The sequence below is a fragment of the Dendrobium catenatum genome, unplaced genomic scaffold (assembly GCF_001605985.2).
Source record: "Dendrobium catenatum unplaced genomic scaffold, ASM160598v2 original_scaffold_178703, whole genome shotgun sequence".
NCBI lineage: Eukaryota > Viridiplantae > Streptophyta > Magnoliopsida > Asparagales > Orchidaceae > Dendrobium > Dendrobium catenatum.
The window spans coordinates 153,159-176,778 of record NW_021497123.1 but is presented as its reverse complement, the minus strand read 5'-3'; the positions used below and the strand labels follow the sequence as shown (position 1 = coordinate 176,778).

The 23,620-nt window shown below is 33.1% G+C and overlaps 1 protein-coding gene across 6 annotated transcripts; it reads left to right on the top strand.

Moving 5' to 3' along the window:
• The first annotated feature begins 4,687 nt into the window (after positions 1-4,687).
• Positions 4,688-22,587, top strand: LOC110114889 (AT-hook motif nuclear-localized protein 9). 6 transcript variants are annotated; one of them, XM_020847920.2, is made up of 6 exons: positions 4,688-4,826; positions 5,137-6,056; positions 7,012-7,079; positions 8,780-8,911; positions 21,580-21,741; positions 22,089-22,587. In XM_020847920.2, exons 2-6 carry the CDS (start codon positions 5,552-5,554, stop codon positions 22,299-22,301), a joined length of 1,080 nt encoding a protein of 359 aa, XP_020703579.1. In that variant the 5' UTR covers positions 4,688-4,826; positions 5,137-5,551; the 3' UTR covers positions 22,302-22,587. The 6 variants fall into 6 exon arrangements, with proteins under 6 accessions (XP_020703579.1, XP_020703582.1, XP_028548177.1 ...); XM_020847923.2 differs by having other exon boundaries at positions 4,725-4,819; XM_028692344.1 differs by having other exon boundaries at positions 4,734-4,826; positions 5,176-6,056.
• Positions 22,588-23,620: the final 1,033 nt, after the last annotated feature.

Here is a 23,620-nt window from a genome sequence, read left to right as displayed (position 1 = left end):
AAAATTAGAAAAGAGGAAAAAATATATAATATTTGTTTTTTGTAAAACAAAAAAAAAATAGTTATTTAATTGTCTCAATTTCTTAAAGATTCTTCATAACATGTTTTATTATTTAATCAAAATATTTCAAAAAGTTTTTAGGAGAATCAATACACCCCCTTTTGGTGTGCCATAATCCATCACTAGATCTCACAAGATGGATGCCGAGTTTGCTTTTCCAACCAATATTTTTTTTCTAATTCACTAATCTGTGTGCTCTCTTGTTGCCCAAGATGGCATGTACCACTCTAATAATATGTATTAAAAGCGCATGGACCAGTTTGTTAGTGTTTCCTTCCACTAGTGCCTTTCCAGGTAAGTATCCTAGTTCAACAAGCATGAACTCCAATTTTCTTGCTTTGATGAGGTTCTCGACCAGACATTATAGGTTGCAACACTCCTTTGTGTAATGATTGTGATCCTTAAGAAACGTGCAATACCTGAAGGTCTCACGAGCTTGTTTAGTAGTTTTCATATTCAACAAACACCTAAAGAACTATTTATTCTAAATTTTCTTAACTTGTTTATACATAGACACTCTTAACATAGTGCTTTATAGGGTCGGTCAGTGGTCAACGGGTGATTTCTTTATGGTATGGGAGAGTGGCATAAGGGAGTTCCTTCACCCTCAGCACTGGTGGCTCTATGTCCTCAATAGCATTGGCTTCATAAGGGCCTTTTGGTGCTCGAGTGGTGGCATTCATGCTATGGGTTTGGTCTTTGTTCCCTCTTATCCCTATCAAGGAATCTTTCCATATCTCTTCCTCATTGCTGTTCTCTTTTCATAGCGATTGAATGGGGGTAAGCGGTTGAGGAGTATTCAACCACTTTATTATATTTCTTGACATTAGCATGGTTGTTGGCTAACCCCAACAACACGATAAGTGTCTTCAACTGCTATAAACCAAGTGAATATCTAAAAATACCATCTTTCTTGATCCTTGGATGGGTGTATCTTAAGTGACAACAGGATCTAAATCCTTCACTTCTAGCATCACCCTTGAAACCTCACTATGATGTTCCTTAAAGATTCTCCTTGCTCCTACCTCATCATCAACAGAGCTTGTGAGCTCTTCTAGATCTTTTTCATGGCCAAGAATTACTTCACAAACATTCACTTAAACTCAGTAAAAGAGGATATCACTCTTAGAAGTAAGTGAGTAAACCACCTGAGCATATATTCCTTAAGTGTGGTGAAGAAAATCTAAAACATAAGAAAGTCATCCACATATAGTAAAGAAATCATTGACTCAAAAGCCTCCACATGATTGATGGGATTTGTCTTGACTCTATATGATTCCATATGAGATAATTTGAACATGGGAGGTGGGCACACCTCAATAATTTCCCTGGAAAATACATTAGTAAGTTTAGGTTCTTCTTTTTTGGTCCACCAAGCTAGTGGGCTATATTCTTTATTGCTCATCCATATATTAGTGTAGTCGGGAAAATGTGTCAAAGTTAATTTTCTCCCTTGGAACCTTCAATGATCTATTGAGTCGAAGGATCCCTTAGAGAAGTTATCAACTCACACTCACCAATGGAGGCCACCTAGAGCGTCTTGAATTATTTTCATGGTTTTGTCTTTTATCTCCTATAAATATTGATAGGTAATGAATATGTCATTCTCCATGTTAACTGAAGGCACTTCTGGAAATCACTCATCTGGCTGGGCCTATCTTTTTGTCATTAGCATCGCTCCATTATTATCACACCTAAAAGATGTTGAATCTAAATATATATGTGAATGATGCCCAACCTAACAAGCAGGTTAACCTGGTGAGCTAGAATCTATGAATAAGAACATAGAGTGTAGACAAAGTAGACAAACAAGAGTAGGAGACTAGATATCACAAATTGAAAGAATATTCATGATCAGTGGCGGAGCAAAAAATTTTATTAAGGGGGGCCTAAATTATACACTACAAGAAAATCACCCATTACCGGCAGAATTTTCTGGCGATTTTCAGACGGTTAATTTTTCGCCTGTCAATTTTTTGGGGTTTGTCATCTCATCTTGAATGTCAAAATTCGTTAAAATAATTCTGTTTCCTGTCACATTACTAGAGCTAAGAGGAGTTGTAAGATAAAAATTAAGAATGCAAATAACATGGAGAGAGAGGAGTGAAAAGGAAAGTTGTGCTCGAGATTGTGAGTTGCGAGAAATGAGCAAAGGGGAAAACGAAGCAGGCAGTTTGGGTCTAGGGAAAGCAAGCCATTTGAAAGCAGTCTCAGTTTGGGTACATGATATGATATTGTTACCAGAGTGAAAATTTTTATTAGAAAGTTATTGTGAAAATTAGTAATAAAACTATTCCGAACAAATCCTAAAGCATATTCTTGAATGTTAAATTATAGAATTGTTAGGTCTTATTATCTATATAATAATGCTAATTTTTTATGTAAATTAATTCTCCACATTTAAATTTGCTTTAAAACAAGTGCAAAATATAAAAAATTCAATTAAAATGTATATAACACATATCTTAAAATAAATACAATACTTTTAAGATCCATTTTGACAAAAAAAATTTGATCAATAAATTTGGTAAATATTTTTTTTTATGAATATATTACATGTAATAAAAATGGTGACTAAATAATTATACCTAAATCTCTTCCTTTTCTCAAAAAAAAAAAAAAAAAAAAGCTTTAAGCTCTTGTCACACGGAGCCAAATTTTTTTTCTTGGGGGGTGGGGGGGACATGTGCCCCCCTCCCTCCGCCCATGTTCACGATTAGAGAATAATCCAGAGTCCAAGATTCAAGGTCAAAGCCCCTAAATTTAAGATACAATTCCCCCAACGATTTCTCATTATCCAATATTTATACAATTCCAAGGGCTATAGGAAATGTTATATAGAGAAATAATAAAGAAAATAATACAAGTTACATATAATAGCCATACAAATTTGCATGCTAAACTAATACTTGTCACCTCATGATAGACTAGATAAGTATGAAGTCAATGAGCGAGCTCTAAGGGGGTGAGCTCGATGCATGGCGGCAAGTAGGCTCTTGGTGAATTTGCGAGTGAGCCCTGACAAGTGGTTGGCATGATTGATGACTTATGCAGAAGATCTTAAACAATCCAAGATTCAAGGTCAAAGCCCCTAAATTTAAGATACAATTCCCCCAACGATTTCTCATTATCCAATATTTATACAATTCCAAGGGCTATAGGAAATGTTATATAGAGAAATAATAAAGAAACTAATACAAGTTTGTCATTCTTAGGGAGAGATAGAGAGATAGTGAGAGGTAGCGTCAAGTGGCAGTTTGATGTTGGATCCTCAATTTATCTCGTATAGGGCAAGCTCCATAGTAGGCCCAAAGAAGTTGAGCCCATTAATCCCTTTGAGTGAATCCTTTTATACCTTCCAACAATATTCACCAAAAAAATCATTCTTGAGGACATGTATCCTCATTAAGACCTCATAGCTACCTGCAGAATACTTGTAAAGGAATTCACGTATACATATATATTCATACATATATACAAATGAAAATTTTAAAAAATATTGATGGCGAGTCAAAAATTTCTCTAATGGTTTGTCTTAAGATTGTGCCACATATGTGTTATAATTTTCCCCTTTACATTCTAATTAATTTTCATAATTTATTGTTTTGCAAATACTTTGACTTTAAGTAATAAGAGAGGAAATAAGAGGCAATCTACAACACACAATGTCACAATATTTAGTGGGGGGAAGCTCAATATATTGGGAGTACATAACTCTAGTGCCTTTACCCAAGAGATGCACCTACTGATTTATCAAAATTTTATAATAACAAATCATGCAATATCAAATACTTGCAAGATGTGGATAGTTCCCGACATACATTAGAGATCCTATAGTGATGTTTGTTAAAATAATAATAAAAAAAAATCAAATAAGTGTGTCTTGAATAATAAGCTTTAAGTCTTGCATATAATGTAAAATACTTAAATTATGTTGATTCTTTTTCATTATATTTAATTAAATTATATATATATATATATAAGCGCACGCGCGATAATATTCAAATTTTAATTCAATCTCTTATTTTCTTGGAAGATGAGCCAAAAGTAGTTTAAAGTTATTATGCTTGAATGCGGATCACACAGAAGAGAATGAGGAAAAATTATTAGGTCCGAACATCGGACCTAAAAATAGGTCTGGTGTCCGGACCTAAAAATAGGTCCGAATATTCTTTTAAAATTTACCTCGTGTACTGTGATTTTTGACTGCGCTTAAAGTGCGCTTTGACTGTGCTTTTTGAGTGCGCTTTACCTGCGCTGTACCTGCGCATTTGACGCGCTTGACTTAAAATTCCACGGACACTTAAACATTATACATGTTAATATTTTATTAATATCTGAACATATCTCTACGTTTGATGTCCTTACCTAATAATTTTCCCTCTCCAAAAGGAGAGATGGAACTCTCGCAATCTGACAAATAATTCTGATTTTTTTTTTTTAATTTAATATCTAATTTTAAAATAAAGATCTAAATATCAATCATCATTAAATGACGAGGATTTTCTGTTTACAAATTCAAGTTATTTTTTATTCTAATTATTCTGCCAAATTATTTTGTACGAAACATTGAAAAGTCAATTCAATGATATTTCATTTTTTTATATATTTTCCGTTAAATTAAAATTTCTTGTTGTCCAGTCGGATGATTCCTTTGCCCACATGATTTACTATTGTTGTAGCCTGTAAAGGGGAAACGAAAAAATGAAGAGCAAAATTAAGAAAAGCTGATAGGAGTGACAGCGGAGTTGGGAGAGGGGTTGGCGGTATTCTTCTCTGCCATTGCCTATCTATCTCTATAATTTCTCTTAGCTTTGGTCTTTGTCTATGCTCTTCATAGAGCCTTAGGCCTATCTAGGGTTTTCTTTACCTCATCGCCATTTCTTCGTTGCTGCTAAGGCTTCGAGTGAAGTAGAGTTTTAGCTGTACTTCTCGTGAGGTTTTGTCTTCCTTTGCTCTCTCGTTTTTCAGAGTTTTGTTAGGGTTCCATTTCATCTCTTCTTCTTTTATTATTTTTTTTTAATTTTTACTGTTTGCTGATTTCGCGAGGTAACCTGGTCCCTTTTTTCCCTGAAGGTGAATGGAAAAGATATACTTTTGACACTTTTGGTTTAGGGTTTCGCGGATTCTCCTCAAACAAGGGCGGCATCAACGTGCAGAAATCATGCAGATGAACTCGATCAAATCAGCGATTCACGTTTCTATGGTTTATATAGGTGACAGGAAGATGAGAATTATGAGTTTGTAGGTTCTTTTTTAAAGAAGATACGCGAAATGCGAGCCTTTTTATCCCAACATCTCGACTACTGTTTTCTCATTTCCTTCTTCTAGAAAAGGAGGGTTTCTTACTGTATTTACATCAATTTTGGTTCTTAATCGATCGAAGTCGGTGTTTCATCTTGAAAAGTTGTGACCTAGGCTTCGCAGCTGTGTCCATTCCTGGAGCTTGTTTGAGTAAGAACGTGAAAAAAGGAGTCACTCCGATCCATGCATGGATGGGAGGGAGGGCATGGGGATGTCCGGCCCAGCTTCCTACTTTATGCACCGAGGTATGGGAGCTCCGGGCTCCGGTTCGCAACAGAGCTTACACGCTCCACTCTTAATGTCGCGTTCGGTGCCCAACCCAAACCCTAGCTTTGCCGTTCAGACATCGGCTATTGGAGGTTCCGGAGGCTTCGGTGGTGGTGGGGCACAGGGATCGGCTTTCCAGGCCTCATCTCCTCCAACTATTTCTCCTCATGCGGTCAATATTGGTCCCGGTGGCAGCGGTGGCGTCGGGTTTGGACATGGAGAGCCCGTGAAGAGGAAAAGGGGGAGACCCCGGAAATACGGACCCGACGGATCAGTATCTTTGGCTCTCTCGCCCCTCTCATCTCCGACATCAGTTTCCGGCACATCTGCCGGACTTTCAGGATCGGGAACGGGGACGATGACTCAAAAGCGAGGAAGAGGGCGGCCGCCCGGGACCGGAAGGAAGCAGCAACTGGCTTCTCTTGGTAAGTGGGAAGCAGGGTACTGCGTTATGAACTCACGAGAATTTGTTTTATTTTGTTGCTTTGGTGCGTTGTAATTTGTACTTGTTGATTTGGCTGTCCTTTTCTACATTCATTAATCTCATTAGTAAATATCTTCTTTTATTATTTTTTCATATTTGATGATCATCTGGCTTCTTATTTGAAGTATAAGTCAACTGTTCCCAATGTAAATAATATTATACTGCCCCTCTTCTTATTTTTAATTCCATAAAATGCACATGGCTGATGTCTTTCCTATTGTTAATTGTTATTTCGTCTTATTTTAGGTTAAAGATTGTTCTACTTTTCCTTAAGTGCCTTTCTTCTGACTCTTTCCTTTTCAGGCACTTTTAGATTATATATTCGATATCATTTTTAAATTCTTATGAATAAGACATTATTATAAGGTTTTTATATCTTTGTCTGGGCCTAAAAGTAAAATTGACTACATTTTCCTTGTTTGACAGATTTTAGTTTGGCTTTGCATGGGCGCTCGCTGTAAGACTAGTATCTAACCAGATATGAGATTGAATTGAAGCAATGACTGGAAATTTTAATTGAAATACTGGTTTTATAAAGGCAGTTCTGTACGAGATCATTTGCAGCAAGGAAATCTGACCCGTGATCTTGATAATGATATTTAAGGACTTGAGCATGTCATTCATCCTTTTTTTATTACAATTTTAGAGGCCGAGATACTTTTTTTCTTGGAAATTGCGTTTTCCAATGAATTTGGTGGTGAATTTAATTTTTTTTCATTGAATTGTTTATTTTTATTGGCTTTTCAATCTGATATGTTGCTATATAATCTCTATAATGTAATCAAGATTACCCTTTCCTAGGATTCTGTCGAAGGAATTTTTAGTTTATAATTTTAATTTGTTTTTCATGTTTATATCTGAGAAAAATGCCCTGACTATTTATTTGCTTTTGACAGGCGAATGGGTAGCTGGTTCTGCTGGAATGGGTTTCACACCTCACATCATAACGATTCCAGTTGGAGAGGTCAGAATGGCACTTTTGCTTTAGTATTTCCCATTCAGAACTGTGGAGGTCCTCTTGCGATGAAAAAGTTTTTGATTGTGCTTCACAGCGTGTTCTATCTTATTTGATATTATATCAAGAGTTTACCTGTTATGTTATTATGCAAGTTAATGGCCAGCTCATGCTGTACGTAAGTTTTGGCATATTACAACATCAAAACTTAGTGCTTTACTTTCAAATTGTGAATTTTAATTTACATTCTGATAGTAAAGGGTTGGGTTTGGTAGTTGACAAATAGTGTAAAACTTATCGAGAAAGATTGTACGTTTTAGATATCTCAGGTTTTTTGTTCGAAGCAATGGTAAATTAGATGGGGATATTATTAGTATAATTCAAGTTGGATGGTTGAAGTGCAGGAATGTATCAGGCTTGTTGTGTGATAGAAAAGTACCCCTCAAATTTAAGTTAAAACTTTATAAGATTGTGGTGAGACCTGCGATGCATACGACTCAAAATGTTGGGAATTAAAAGACATGCATAAAATTAAGTTAAGTATTGCAGAGATGACGATGCTCATGTGGATGTCTGGCTTCACATTTGGAGATAGAATGCGAACTGAGTATATACGTGAAAACATTGGAGTAGCTTTAGTGACAGATAAGATTAGAGAGAGTCGCCTTAGATGGTTTGGTTGCATAAAATGTCAGCCTTCCAATGATTCGATTTGGAGAGTAGATGTATAAAATCTGATATATATTAATAAATGTAGAGATAAATCTAATTTGATTGGGAAGTATTATAAATGAACTTTGGTTATTAGATTTAGATTAGAATTTTGCTCTTAATATGACACATTGGAGAAAAATAATTCATGTAATCAACTCCATATAGTGGGATAAAGGCTTGATGTTATTGTTGTTATGATAGTGCATTATATTCTAATTAGAACTTTTGCATCATCGAGCCAACCCATGTGTTAGTTTAGGTTATATTACTATCAATAGCACCCTAAAATCACGGTATGCTATTTGTAATTTTAAATATTTTTAAGGGATACCCTAATTCTTGAATTGAATATATCTATTTATCATGTTTTCCAATTTCCTAGCAGCTTGTGCACCCATCATAGAAGTATTCAAATATACTATGTATTTTTTATGCATAATTACTTTAATCCTAAAAATGGCATAATAATAGAATATAAAAAACTATCACAGCATTCATTTAATTTGAGAAGTTGCCATTTACGGTAATTAACAAAGTTTTATGGTCTGAGTATTGGCTGTAACTTTTCGTCTTTGGGTTGATTGTTCGGGGAGAGCTGTTGGTTGCAGTGAACTAAGTTGCACCATCCTGACTGAATCTATTCTTAAGTATGACTGAGACATGCTTGAGTAGAAAATCTCAGATTTCATGCCTTAATCAAATGCTGAGTATTGACATGACAAAGTGAAGAAACTAGAATTTTTGATTACTTTTAAGTACTCTTTAGCTTTTGTAGTGTACACTTGTTTATTGAGAACTGAAAGATGCTTATTTTAGTGACCTATCTGTTTCAATTGTACGTGCATGCATGATTATCATGGCATCTTTTTGTAAAGCTTGATTGAACTTGTATCTTAGTTAGTATGTTTTTTGAATTATGAAACATTATGCTTCTGTAGTGCAGCTTTCATTAATTAAATGAATCTGCACATAATATTATTATTTCCTTTTTGCAGGATATTGCATCAAAGGTAATGTCATTTTCACAGCAGGGGCCAAGAGCAGTCTGTATCCTCTCGGCAAATGGCGCTGTTTCTACAGTCACACTTCGACAACCTGCAAGTTCTGGTGGCACTGTGACTTATGAGGTGTGTCCAGTTATCTTTTCTTTTTCCTTGCCCTGTTTGAGTCGGTCTGGTTGGATTATATAATGCATTAATTCAGCTTCTGGTGTTCTGCCAGTGTTTTCTGATTGCAAATTGTCTACTTGCAGAATGACAAAGGTTGTGAATAGAAGCCAATGTCTAAAGGCCTTCGTATAAAGTATTATTATTATTTTTGAACTGGCTGATGGGGGGTATGCTATGTGAGCTTTGAATAAGCAGATGATTGATATTTTATGATCATTAACCTGATATTCACCTTTATCTCTTATCCCTAGATAATACATTTTATACTCATAGAATGTTGGTTTTTTTTTTTTTTGCGCATCTGGTTTTACTCATGTCAATGAATCTGTTGTTGCCAAACGTCATTGTAGGAAGTTCTTTTAATGCACTTTGCTCATCTTTCTCTAAATAAGTTTTCCCTATATTTATTTATTAAAATATTGAACAGATGAGAAGGAATATGCTCGTTTGTTCAATTCTTGTCAAACTATGTCAATCCATTTAAGTAGTCGTATGCACAGTCCTATTTCCCATATGGTTGTGATAGTACTAACAATTATGATGATGATTTATACAGACTGCAGGGTCCTCTATGATTTTAGTATGAGTTTTTTGAGACGATGATTTTGCACCTTTTTGTTTTTCCAAAATTAAGTGTCTTAATATCGCCTACAATAATAACAACATCACTCTATGTGGAGTCAGTTACATGAGTCCTTTTTTTCCATTGTGTCCTGTTAAGAGTCAAATTTTCATTTAAATCTAATAAAAAAAGGACATTTTTAATATTTTTATAACTAAATTTTTTTAGGTCTACCTCTACCTTTCTTAACACAAGTCAAATCTAATACATCTATTGCAGGTCATCGGAAGGCCGCCATTTTATATGACCAAATCATCTAAGGCGACTCTCTCTAATCTTATATTTAACTGTAGCTACTCCAACTTTTTCACGCCTAATGTGACCCATTTTTTAATATGCTTCTCCCTTAGTCCTCGTTGGTTTGTGGTTGAAGCTGAAGATTTTGCACAACTAGTAGTGAAAATGTTTTAATATGCTGATAGGGTATTCTTCTATTCTTAACCAAGAAAAAAGATTCAGTTTCCCTCTGTTTATAGAAATTGCATATCTTTAATTTTTTGGAAAGAAACAAATTCCTTGTCCTTTTTCTTATTTTGAATTCCATTGTCCAAATTTCATCGAATTAGTCCTGCAATATCATGTATGTAATTGATTTTTAAATGGATGGTAATGTCGTGAACTTGTGTGTTAGCATGACCTGCAGCATTATGTGTTCACTTCATGTCTCTTGAGGTGTTGGTAGCTTTGAAAAGAATAATGCACTAGGACATGGTACTACGTTATTTTCATTTTTCTGCCAGAGAATGCATATGAGCATCTGTTTGGTTATTGCATGGCAACTTTGACTCACAGGCCAATTCTCTATTGTCTTTGAATCTCTTGTGAGATCAACTACGCTTGTGTATTTCAACCTTGTATGTTTTCTTGCCAATATTTTCTGTTCTTTCCTGCTTTTTTTCTCAGTTTGTGAAACCTTTTTTTAAGTTTAAATTTCAAAACCATTTAAATAGTATCAGACTTGGACCAATTCTGATATTCTTGTTTCTTTAGTTGCTGATTTATCATGAGCAAAATTGCTCAGAATTCTATAACTTTATGCACAAAATCTTGTCTTTTTTATTTTATTTCATTTCTTCCTTACATCTTTTGTCCTGCTCAAAGCTTGCTTGTTACTTACAAATGAGATTTTGGAATATGTAGTTTGTCTTTTTTTTTTTTTAATCATTTTACATTATGCATAATAACTTTGATAGCATTCTAAGCTGACAATTATTTCTCATTTTCTGTTGATCATACTGTTTTTTAATCTATAGAATGCTCTAAATCTTGATTTTTATAAAGAAATTTTATCATCCCTTTCAAGGACCTTCTTCAAGTCTTACTCTGCTATTAGGCTTATTTGTTGTAGTAACATTTTGATAATGATTGCAAGTTTTAAGCTTCTCTCTCTTTTGAACTGATTTACCCCTATGTTATTGGTTCAGTATGTTGTCTTCTTCTTAACAATCTGTCCAAGTGCTTTATGTTTGGTGTGTATGTTTGTGTGGGGTCTTTATGCTTGACGGAAATAACATCATAATGTAATAAAATTTGTTCTATTATTCTAAAGTTTCTTCGGCTTGATCCATCTTTGGATTTTTAGATTGAAAAAATTATTGATAATTAAATTTAAAATTGTGTTTTTGGACTCCGACACTATTTAATTCATTTGATTAGTTTTTTGTTGTTGTTAGGAGGCTTTTAATGTTAGGTTTCTTGGCTTCATCTGAAATCTACAGTACCATTTATTGTGATTTAGTCATGGTGCAGCTCTATTTGACACAGACAATTGCATTTTCTCTTTATCTTTTATTTCTCAATCCGTCTCTATAAGTTATGAGTAATAAATCAAAATATTGCTAGACTTATTTTTTTTAAGTACCTCAACTCTTAAAATCTTAACCAATTTGGCCTTCTTGTCAATTATTCCATTTATGTTGGAAATTTTTCTTGAGGGCAATATGGACATTTAGGCTCAATCTCATTAGTTTGAGCTATTATTAAGTAATAATGTTGACCCTAAAAAAATCCAAAATGCTCTCATAAAAAACCTTCCTCTAGCTTTTATCCAAGAAAATTACAAAGTTATTAGTAAGATCAAATTTGTTTAGATTTGACCCTTGTTAAGAAAGGAAGTGGTAGACCTAAAAAGACTTGGTTAGAAAATATTAGAAATGACTTTTTTATTATTATATTTAAATGAGAAATTGACTCTGAACTAGACACAATGGAGAAAAAAGATTCATGTTGCCAACCACACATAGTGTGATAAATACTTGATGTTATTAATATGGTTGTTGTTGGTAAGTTGAGAAACTAAACTGAACATATAAATCAATGGATAGTTTTGATCATTCACACAATAAATTATTTATGCACGAATTTTCAACATCAAAGTCATGACCGGGTTTTTTAAATTTTCTCCGCCTAATTGTTCTTCTCAGTATCATTTTAGATTAAGGAAAACCATGATTCACATTTGTTCAGTCCGTGCATGAACAAATTACTTCGTGATATATGTTTTTAAACTATTTACATTTTTATTTAATGATGGCATATAGTTTCTTACAGTCCAGCATGTGAAATAATTGTGGAACGAAAATGTGGAAGCTATTAAAACATACAAAATATAATTGCACTAGTTGGAGTTTACAAATTATGGTTAAGTGGGCCTTTGGAATTGGAGATTTACACTTTTAGTTGTTTTGGGACTTGGTTAACCCGCTCATTTAATTTACTTTAGTTGTCTAATGTATACTTGAAAAAATATGGTAGTGTATGAATCACAATTTTTGTTCGAGTATTGCAATATTTCTACTCTTTTGCCTGCTAAATTTGTGTATGTGCGGGTCTTTCTAAACGCAGTAAATCTTGTAATGTTTTGATTGCAAAAGCTTATAATTGGCAATATATATAGGTCAATTACAAATTCATCTCTTCAAGAAATTTTCTTTACTAGTTACCAATCCTCTGTTATTTCTTTATATATATATATATATATAATGATTTTTTTAGAAAGTTTAATGCAAATATCTTGGTATCGAAGTTGTATCAAATGATTATTTTAAGGCCATGTTGATTATTCTTTTATTCCATATCAACTTTTGACTACATTAGCCTTCAACAAATAGCAAAAGCTGTGACGGTGACAAAATGGAGTTGGGCATAGGACTTTAGCAAACTGAATGATGAGAAAGTTTGGAAAGTGATGGGTGGAATTGAGATCTCTTTTGTTTAGGGGAAAAATGAGAAATGGGAGGCTTTATGAAGAATAAGTAACAACACTTGTGGTTTCCGCTAATGTAATTTGTGCATATCTACATGTTTATTATGTTTAAACAAATTTGCTTTTTGAATGTGTAGGTCACTTATATGTAGATTGGAGTTCTAGGTTTATTATCATAATTTACAGTAGTTATCTACCCTTTTTTTGTTGTCAAATTGCATGGTTGCAATTACTTGATTGGAATAACTTTAGCAACTTTAAGTGCACATAAATTGTGTTACCATGCTAGTTATATGAATTGAACTTGCATTTTGTAATGAGTAAAATATACTCATTCTTAATTTTCAAAGTGTCAAGGAGATGGGGTTTTCAATTTTTTGCACATGCAAAGCTAAAACTTCTTATTGCCCATTGTTCCTTTCTAGAGAGCTTGTGATTCTTTGTTACCTCTCTAGAGAAATAACTATTAAGGATAGACATATGGCCTCTAACATGTAAAAAATCGACACAATACTCCTTGACATAACAAAGACATACATTAACACAAAAAGAACATGCATGAGTTGTTCCTTGTTCAATACAACAACAACAACATCAAGCCTTTATCCTACTACATGGGGTCAGGTGCATGAATCATTTTTTCCATTGTGTTCTGTTAAGAGTCAAATTCTCATTTAAATCTAATAAAAAAGATCATTTATATTGTTTTCTAACCGAGTTTTTTTAAGGTCTACCTTTACCTCTCTTAACATATGCCAAATCTAATACACCTACTATCCTAATTTGGTCATCGAAATGCAAACATTTTGTGACCAAATCATCTAAGATGACTCTCTCTAATCTTATCTGCCATTGGAGCTACTCCAACCTTTTCACGTGTATTCTTGTTTCACATTCTATCGCTAAGAGTAAAGCCACTCATTCACTTGGGCATCCTCATCTCTGTAACACTTAACTTAATCATATGCTTCTCTTTTAATGGCTAACATTCTGCACCATAAAGCATTATAGGTATCTCTAAATGAATAAATTTCATATGTAGATCATTCTTATTATCTTTATACTTCTCCATCATGCTTTCATAGTAGATCTACCAGGCATGAATCCAAATTGATTTTGAGAAACATTAGTTTCATGTAATTACCTATGCTCAATATCTCTCTCAGTTTTAAAGTATGACACATTGACTTAATTCCGCTATAATTCGCATACTATTGTGCATCACCTTTATTCTTAAAAATAGGAATCAACACACTCCTTTTTCACTCATATGGCATCTTTTTAGTCTTCAAATATTATTGAAAAGTTTTGTTAGCCAAAAAATTCATCTCCTAAGCCTTTCTTTAAAGTTTCTCTAACTATGGATTCACTATTGCACCTATAAAAATTAAAATTTCTATTTTCATTTAGGGTTTTAAGGTCATTAAATTTAATTGTATTCTCACAATCTTCATTGAAGAACTTATCAAAATATCTAATCACTTTTATTGAATATCCTCTTGTAATAAAAACACTTTTTGTTCTTCATCCTAAATGTACTTCATTGAACTAAATCCTTCTCTTATCTCTTTACTTGTCTAACTTATACATATATCTTTCATCATCCTTAATATCTAATCTATTATATAAATCTATAAAGCTAAATTCTTTGAATCATATATCGCTTTTGTAGACTCCTTATTAGCCATTTATATATTTTCCATTTTTTGAGTTTTTTTCATTTAAATCAATTTTTATAATAAAGTTTCTTATTTTTTATTTTTTCTTTTACATTTTTATTTCATCACCAATTATTTTTGCTATTATGAGCTTTTCCTTTTGATTATCTAAGCATATATTTTGCAACATTCTTAATATCATTAGCTAATTTTTCCCACATAAAATTAGCTTCCTCATATGCAGATATAATTTTAAGATCTTGAATTTTATTCTCAAAAATATTTTTGTTTGTATTATTTAAGTACTCTCATCTAATCGTAGGATAATATTTTTCTTTATTTTTCATATTTTGTCCCTGCATCTTAAAGTCCAAAACTAATAAGCGATCATGGGTACATAAACTTTCACTCGAGATAACTTTATAATATTTGCAATCTAAATGATCTATTTTTCTTATAAAAATATAATCAATTTGAGTTTTATTATATCCACTTTTAAAATGATGAGATGCTCCTCTTTTTTCTTAAATAAGGTGTTAGCAATTACAAAATCATAAGCTAGAGAAAAATCGAACATAGTTCTACTACCTTTATTAGTTGCTCCAAACTCATAACCACCATGAATGTGATGGACCGGCTGAGCCGGTCCAGCCAATCAACCATACCCAAGGAAGGTGAGGTGGTCTAGTTGGTGTGCGGAAGAGCCCTGTAGGCCCCACTTGTGTGGATGGTAGGCAAGGAGACAGTGGGGCTCAAAGGGGATTAATCTTAGATTTAATTACTTACCCTTGGAAATTCATAATTGGGAGAGAATTATGAAGGTTTATTTATGCAAAGAGGGCAAATTTGAATTTAGATTTGGGAGAGAATTAAGGTTTATTTAGGAAAAGAGAATTGATTTGAATTAAGATTTAGGAGAGAATTAGAAAGATTTATTTAGGATTAATTAAGTTGTTTTATTTTTATTATGTGATTTTATGTTTTGGAGTAATTTCTTTGGAGTTGTTCCTAGCGGTGCCTAGGGTTTGTGGAGAGTCGGTCTATCTCTCAAATAGTAGATCAACTTGTATCTTAGCTTATTGTGCTGATATCGATAAAATTTGCCCATAATCTCATTCTTTATCATTGATTTATGTTGCATTTTCTCTTTATTATTATTATTATTATTATTAGCTGTGTGGAGATCAGATTCCCATCAAATTGGTATCAGACTCAAAGCACCTTTTTTGGGACTTATGGCGGCTAAGAAGGTTGATGTCTTGGAGGAGAGGCTTGATGGGAAAGTTTAAAATTTGAAATTTGAATTAAGGGGGTGAATTTGAACAATTTGGAAGGGATAATGAATAGGATGTCCGCAGCATCATTGGAGGCAAGGCACAATTGAGCGGACATGGAAGTGGGGAAAACCCTAATATATGGATGGTGATGGAGGATTGGGATGTGGAAATTTTGTGGGAAGAAGAGGATTCATAGGAGGGAAATGGGTGAAGGTATGGCAGACGAAGAAATTGAGATAGTGAAAATAGGAGAGTTGATTTGAGAGAGAGGAAAACATAGATGAATTACAACACCTGCTACACTGGAGGAAGAAATTATTGGGGCGGTGACGATCCTATGGTGGGAAAGTTGAAGATGTCAGTTTTTGAGGAGCTCACGAGTGAATTTTCCTGAATGCTTGAGTCGTTCTCTGTTCAATAATTTTTTTAATTAGGTTGGGCTATCAATAGGTGTTATAGTATGAGTTTATTGGGTCTAATTTGTGATAAATTACAATATTTTGTGTGATTATTTTGAAAATTTATCTTTTTTTAGGTATTTTAGTATTTTATATAGACAATACAATATTAAATCTATGTCTAATGATTAATATTAATATGCTCCTTTTTGTCTGGTTATTTTAATACAAAATTATTATTATTTTTTATGTTTTTGGTATTTTATAGACAGTGCATTACCAAAGCCTTGTCTAACGATTAAATTAATGTTGGTGTGCTTTAGGGATTATCTGCACTTGATATTAAATTGAAATTCAATTGCAAGTAAACCAGCATTTATTTTTCTTGGTTGATCCATAAGATTCTTATGTTATACATTTTATATTATATGTCATAGTTTATTATTTTTTTTATAGAAGATTTTAATGATAGATTTTTTATTAGGCATTTTATTTTAATAATTTATATATACTTTATCCATCACATATTGCGTCATACTATTTTTTATTATGTTGTCTCTATGGATTTATTGTGTTGAGGGCATGTCATGTATAAGTGTTCATATTTCATATCCTAATAGTGCTCTTGAACATTTATATATGCTCACCGACTCCATCAACCTACCATTTCACCTTGTTAATCCTTATCATCAACACCTACCATTTCACCTTGTTAATCCTTATCATCAACACGTTGCAAATTTCTACAAATCCTCGAAGATTTTTAGATAGAAGTGGTGGCACTCTACCTCAAGTGATCTCAATCTCTTCTACAACCTTCTAGCTCGCTTGGCTAGACATCATTGTATTTAGGATGTGCACATGGTTGGACTAGAGCATTTGTTGTTCTATGTCAAATACATAAAATTTGAAATTTTCATGTAGTGCGCCATGATGTGAAGGCGAGAACTGAGGTGCCCAAGGAGAGATGTGATGAGAGTGATAGATTTAGAACTTGCACGGGTATTGGACTTGATGGGATGGTGGAGTTTCATGGGAGTTTTAATACCATGGAGAGGCGATTGAGTAGGAAATTTCAAGTGGATTTCATTTGGAAAATATCTTAGTGTTGCATGGCTACAACAAGAAGGAAACAAATTACTAATTTTGACCTTATTCTTGTATTTAGATTATCACATGTACTGATTATTTCTAGTAACTATTTATAATTATTATAATTCTTTGTTATTGAGAATTGTTTTTTTTATTGTTCTCTTCTCTTGCATGTATGTAGATATATGTATGCATTGTATTATGAAGATGAGAAAATATGTAATTCTTTTCTAGTCTCGCCCTTATAATTTGGCAAAGCCATGGCTTAAAATCTTCTCGTCTTTAAACACCCTCTTGCTGATGTTGCACTCAAACCTTAAATCTCCATTAGCCCACTCTTGCACTTATCTTTTGACTATGTTTTGTCAACATTATGTTGGTTTCCTGTTCCCTTATATAAATTATGTTTACATTCTCTAATAATATTTTTTTTGCCAAAGCTCACTTATCCATTGATATATTCATTCATTTGTTTGAGGATTTTATCCACGCCTTCTCTAACACCAATCTTATTGTTGACTCCTAGCTTCTGATTCACATTACTTCGTCTTTTACATGTTGGTCGTGCTTCTCTTGCACACTCGTAACCTTTAATCATTTATTTTTATTCGCTATAAATTTCACTCAAATTGATATTTTTTGCATCACTTTTAGTATTTAGAAAGTGTTATCGTATCTAAATAATCAAATGTTAATTGTTAGTAATAGGAATCCTTTGTTTGTTAATATTGTTATTGTTATGTTTTTTCATTATTGAGAACCTTTTTCTTTATTGATATTTTCCTTTGTTATTTTCTACTCTTGGTTGTATATAGATACAAATGTGCTTGTGCTATGAAGGCAACTGTGAATGTCTTTTACAATTCTCTCCTTTTCACCGGACTTGTTGACAGATGAAATCACCGGCTTATTTCATGGGGTTAAAAACTTTGATAACATAATGTTTAATGAGATAAATCAGTAAGGGATTTTGTTTGCATTTTTCCTAAAAGATCATGCATCTGGATCAAATAGGACCTCAACTGTAATAGTTTGTTGCTAACTTGATTCGGCAGATCTAGTTATTTTTTATATCAATATGGTTTAGGCAGTTCACCTAGTATTTCTTTGTTATGTTTGGTTGGCTGTACCCGTCCCAAAAAGTTACCACAATTTTACTTTTATCTTTTTCTGCAGATGATTTTATGTTAAAAGTTATATGATTCTTTCATCTTTTGGCTTGATATTCCGTTCAACCTAGATGAAATTATTTTATTTATTTATTTATTCTTTTAAAGGAAACCTCCTATTAGTAAAACTAGTTGGCGGTAGAATCAAAATGTGTAAAAAAAGATAAAAAATAAGTAACTTTGTTATAAAGTTAGTGTAGATGTAAAAACTTTGATAATTGGAAAAGACATAAAGAGGCCCATAAGGAGTCTAAGAAAATAATATGTGATGCAAAGATTTTACCTTACTGATTTATATAATAGATTAAGTATTATAGTCAAATAAAGAGATATGAGTAATTAAGATTTAGTTTAAGTGAAATACATTAAGGATGAAAATAAAAATGTTCTTTTATTAGAACAGGATATTCAACAAAGGTGGATGAGATATTTTCTAAACTTTTCAATGAAGATTGCGAAAATACAATTGACTTTATTGACCTTAGCAACTTAAATAGAAATGAAGAGTTCTATTTTTATCGGTATATTAGTAAAATCAAAATTAGAGAGGCTTTAATGAAAATGAGATGTGAAAAATTGTTGGACTTGATGATATTCCAATAGAGGTGTGGAAATACTTAGGGGATGAAGGAATTTCTTGGCTTAATAAACTTTATAATGTTATTTTGAAGACTAAAAAGATGCTTGATGAATAGATAATGAGTGTATTGATTCCTGTTTTTTAAGAATAAAGGTCATGCACAAGATTGTGTGAATTATAAAGAAATTAAGTTAATGTGTCATACTTTAAAACTATGTGAGAGAGCTATGGAGCATAGGTTACGACGTGATACAAATATTTCTCAAAATTAATTTGGATGAATGCTGTAGCTGTACTATGGAAGCTACACATCTGTTGGGAGGTTTGATGAAGAATTATAGAAAGTATAAGGAAGATCTACATATAATGTTTATTTATTTAGGAAAAGAATATGATAAAGTTCGAAGCGAAATATTATGGAGAGTTTTCTAAAAGAAAGGGGTTAATAATATTTATATTCAAGTCATTAAAGATATGTCTGTAGGAGTTGTTTACTTGTGTTCAAACATAAGGTGGTTTGATTAAGTATTTTCCTATTTCAATTAGATGACATCAAGAATCAGCCTTAAGCCCATATCTTTTTGCTTTACTCATGGATGTTCTCACTAGGCATTTGCAAGAGGTTGTACCCTGGTGTATGCTTTTTGTTGATGATATTTTTTTATTTTTCTTTTTATTATTTTTTTAAAGCTGATGATATTCTTCTTATTGATAAGACTAGAGAGAGAGTTGAAGGTAAACTTGAATTATGGAGGTCAACCTTAGTCTAAAGCTTTTCATTTGAGTAGATCTAAAATAGAATATATGGATTGTAATTTTTTAGTAGTAATAGATCTAGTGGGGGGATTGTGACTTTGGGCGATCTAGTCATTAATAAGAGTACACATTTTAGGTATCTTGGATCTATTTTTTAGAGTGATGGTGAAATGGATGGGGATATTATTAGTAGAATTCAAGTTGGATGGTTAAAATGAAGGGATACATCTGGTTTTTTTTGTGTGATAGAAAAGTCCCTCTCAAACTTAAGGGAAAATTCTATAAGATGGTGGTGAGAACTGCAATGCTTTATTGTGCAGAATGTTTGCCATTAAAAAAGAAGTATAATATTAAGTTAAGTGTTGCAGAGATGAGGATGCTCAGGTGGATGTGTGGCTTTACTCTTAGAGATAGGATACTTGAAAAGGTTGGAGTAGCTCCAGTGGAAGATAAGATTATAGAGAGTCGCCTTAGATGGTATGGTCGCATAAAACAGTGTCCTTTCAATGATTTGATTTGGGAGAAATTATTCTGTGCGGAGACCAGATTGCAAGAATTGTCCGGATTAGCTACGCTTTAGCTGCCCTTTTTCTGCGATTTTGCAGAACTCAGCAAAAGGGCAACAAATATGCATTCATAATTGCATATTTGTTGAGTATTTGCAAAAGCGCAGCAAAACGGCAGCTAAAGCACAACAAATATCCTACTAATTGAAAATTTGCTGCCCTTTTGATGCGTTTTTGTAAATACGTAGTAAAAGGGCATCAAAAGTGCATTAATCATTTTGCATATTTTTTACCCTTTTGTTGAATATTTGTAAAAGCGTAGCAAATTCGGACAGTTCTCTCCATCATGTCTCCGCACATAATATTTTTTCTCGATTTGGAGAATAGATGTATTAGATTTGGTTTATGTTAAAAAAGGTAGAGGTTTACCTAACAAGATTTAGCTAGAAAATATTAGAAATTATCTTTCTTTGTTACATTTAAATGAGAATTTGACTCTTAATAGGACAATGGAGAGGAAGGATTCATCTAGCCGACCCCACGTCGTGGGATAAAAGCTTGTTGTTGTTTTTTTATGTCAATCCATTGATCATCATAATGCTTATGACCAGTCTTGAATGCTTAGACATGAAAGAGAGGTCATTTGCTTTGCCTTCGTTTGTACAATACACAACTTTTTTGAGTTATTGCTGTATGCACAACCCTCTAGGTAATTATTTTTTGTTATGGTTGTGCTGAGGAAAATCGGTATTTTTCTTGCGAGTAGGATTTGTCTATCATTGGTTGAGTGTGAAGCTTAAAAAAAAAACTTGAATTTCTTATGTGGGAATGAGCGAAGAAATGTTTTGAGAAGATTGTTGTTCCCTGAAGATGTATATCCTCATAGCTGAATAAGCCCCAATTAAACGTAGGGCACCAGTGCTGTTTTTTTTTTTTTTAAATATTTTGGAATTATCTATTTTTTTGTGATTATGTGCTGACATATTTTCAAAGAACTTTACTAGCTTGTATAAAAATATGATTTTTTTTTTTTGCCAAAATTATGATCCTGTAAAATTAGTGTATTTTATTAGGCTTAAGTGTTGTATTTTCTTACTACTAAATGATGCTTTTGAAGCTAATGTTAAGTAATTTGATCTGCTTGAACATTACCTTGTGAAGCTGTTGTTCGTTTCAGCTCACTTATATATTTGACTTGTCAATGTTAATTTCATGGATGCTTTTTCTCTCTTTTTTACGAGATTGATCATGATTTTTTTTAATCTCCAGAGAGATAAAAATATGTGCTTCACATTAGTAGTAATATTTAATGTAATCAGAACATCGAGCCGTGCAACTGCAATAACATGTTATTAAAATCCAGGGCCGATTTGAGATTCTTTGTTTGTCTGGTTCATACTTGATGACTGATGAAGGTGGATCTCGGGGCCGTAGTGGTGGCTTAAGTGTCTCTCTTTCAAGTCCTGATGGAAGAGTCATCGGGGGTGGTGTTGGTGGCCTGCTTATAGCTGCAAGCCCTGTCCAGGTTATAATCTTTATCTACCTCTATTTTACTTCTCACATTACTTAGCAATGTCTTCAATCTAACTGCCCATTTTCAATGCAAATTAGAATTTATTTTGAAGTAGGCATCATGTCAAGGATTAAAGTTACCAAAACCCTGACTTCTGAGATTCTCGGTCAAATACGCTTAGACTTATTTCCCATGTTTTTCGGAGCGATTTTTCTATGTGGATACCGGACGGGAGAACCGTCCGGTTCCACGCTCGGTACATTTTTTGGGGCGATGTTGCACATTTTTATTGGTCTCCGGACGAAGCCGGATCCGCACGTAATAATATTTTCTGTATTTCGATGCATAATTTTGTGCAGGTTATAGTAGGTAGCTTTATGTATGGTGGGGGCAAGTCAAAGAGCAAAACTAAACTGAATAAAGAAGCTGCAGAGGCTGCCGAGCAAGTCGAGGGAGATAAGCAGAGCACACCATCAAGTAATCTGCCAAGTCAGAGTCACCCTGCCTCAATAATGGGAGGATGGGCAAGCGCCAGAAATGCTCACGTTGATATTGACTTAATGCGTGGTTAAGTGGATTTGGTTATCTATTGTAACTTGCCGTCTTGGTGGAAACAGAAGATGTTTACACCTTTGGTTATTATTGTTGCCACCTATATGCAGAAACTAAGAACACTGCTTAATCTGGCTTTGTAACAAAATCTTTAGGTAGAAAAAAAAATTGCATTATCTTATTATTTCCTATTTTTCTTGGCGTTTGTTGCCATCTATGAAGTGAGGCTGGATTTAGCTGCCTGTTTAATTTGTGGAACCCTTTAAGATTAGATTCGGTAATTTATTATCTTGCCAATTTACAGCAGGGCTTGCGAGCAGCTTCGGAACAATATAATGTTACTTGAATCTGACAATGCTATATCTTTTTGTACGCGTGCATTATCTATTTTCATGGAGTTGCTGTGTTTCTTTTTTTCGTGTGATATTTAGACCAATTTAGTTAAACTTAATTGGATGTATATGGAATTCTCTTGCATGCTAAATATCCATCTTGCCGTATCAATTAAATTATTATTGCCAAGCTAGGTGCTCGATTCTAAGGGACATGATATGAATGCATTTTGATTGGCAATGTTAAAATTGTAAAATAATTAAGGGATCTTAGTGCTAGCAAGCTCAATTCTATACCTGCGCAAATGAGCATACAAAGAACATTTTTAAGGAAACATTGCTACTAATGAAATATTTTTTGTAAGAGCCATTGGCCAATCTTAAAGCTAAGGGTAGACTTACTTAGCCAATCTATGCTAACCCAACTTATGCATATGCAAAAATATTAATATAAGGGAGATAGTTGAGGACATCAACTATCAAACTCAAAATATTTAGGAAACACAAAGGATATAAGAGTTTTAGACACAAAAAGAGCTCCAATATTTTAGGTATATTGGTAAAGTTTAAAATAACCATGTAAAAAAAAAAGCGCTAAGTCAAGGGTTGTGTGATAAGGGGTATAAACACAAAAAAACATGAAAAACTTAAGGGTTGTAAGTTATTATTAACAAAAATAGGAGGGGGTGTTGCTGAATTATTTATTTCAAAAAGTTTTAACCGCTAACAACAATTACAACAGAAGTCTTGAAAAAACATTTTGATAATCAGCAAATATATTTTATTTAAAAAAAAATAACTTCAAGAGCAAGAGTCAAAATGATATTTTTTTAATTATTGCACTTAAAAGTAGTTTTCTTATTTTTAAATTAAAAAACCACTTTGCAAAGAAAGTATAACCACTTTAAGGGATCAATGGATGGTCCTGTCCAAAAGGGAATCATACAGACATGCTCTCTATTTATTCACACTACAAGATATTTAACATACTGAATGAATATTCATCT

Excerpts from the sequence above, each read along its gene's own strand:
- LOC110114889 (XM_020847920.2), top strand. The coding sequence starts at position 5,552 with ATGGATGGGAGGGAGGGCATGGGGATGTCCGGCCCAGCTTCCTACTTT. Across the intron at positions 6,057-7,011 it reads GCAGCAACTGGCTTCTCTTG|GCGAATGGGTAGCTGGTTCT; the intron begins GTAAGTGGGAAG and ends TGCTTTTGACAG. Across the intron at positions 8,912-21,579 it reads GTGGCACTGTGACTTATGAG|GGCCGATTTGAGATTCTTTG; the intron begins GTGTGTCCAGTT and ends ATTAAAATCCAG.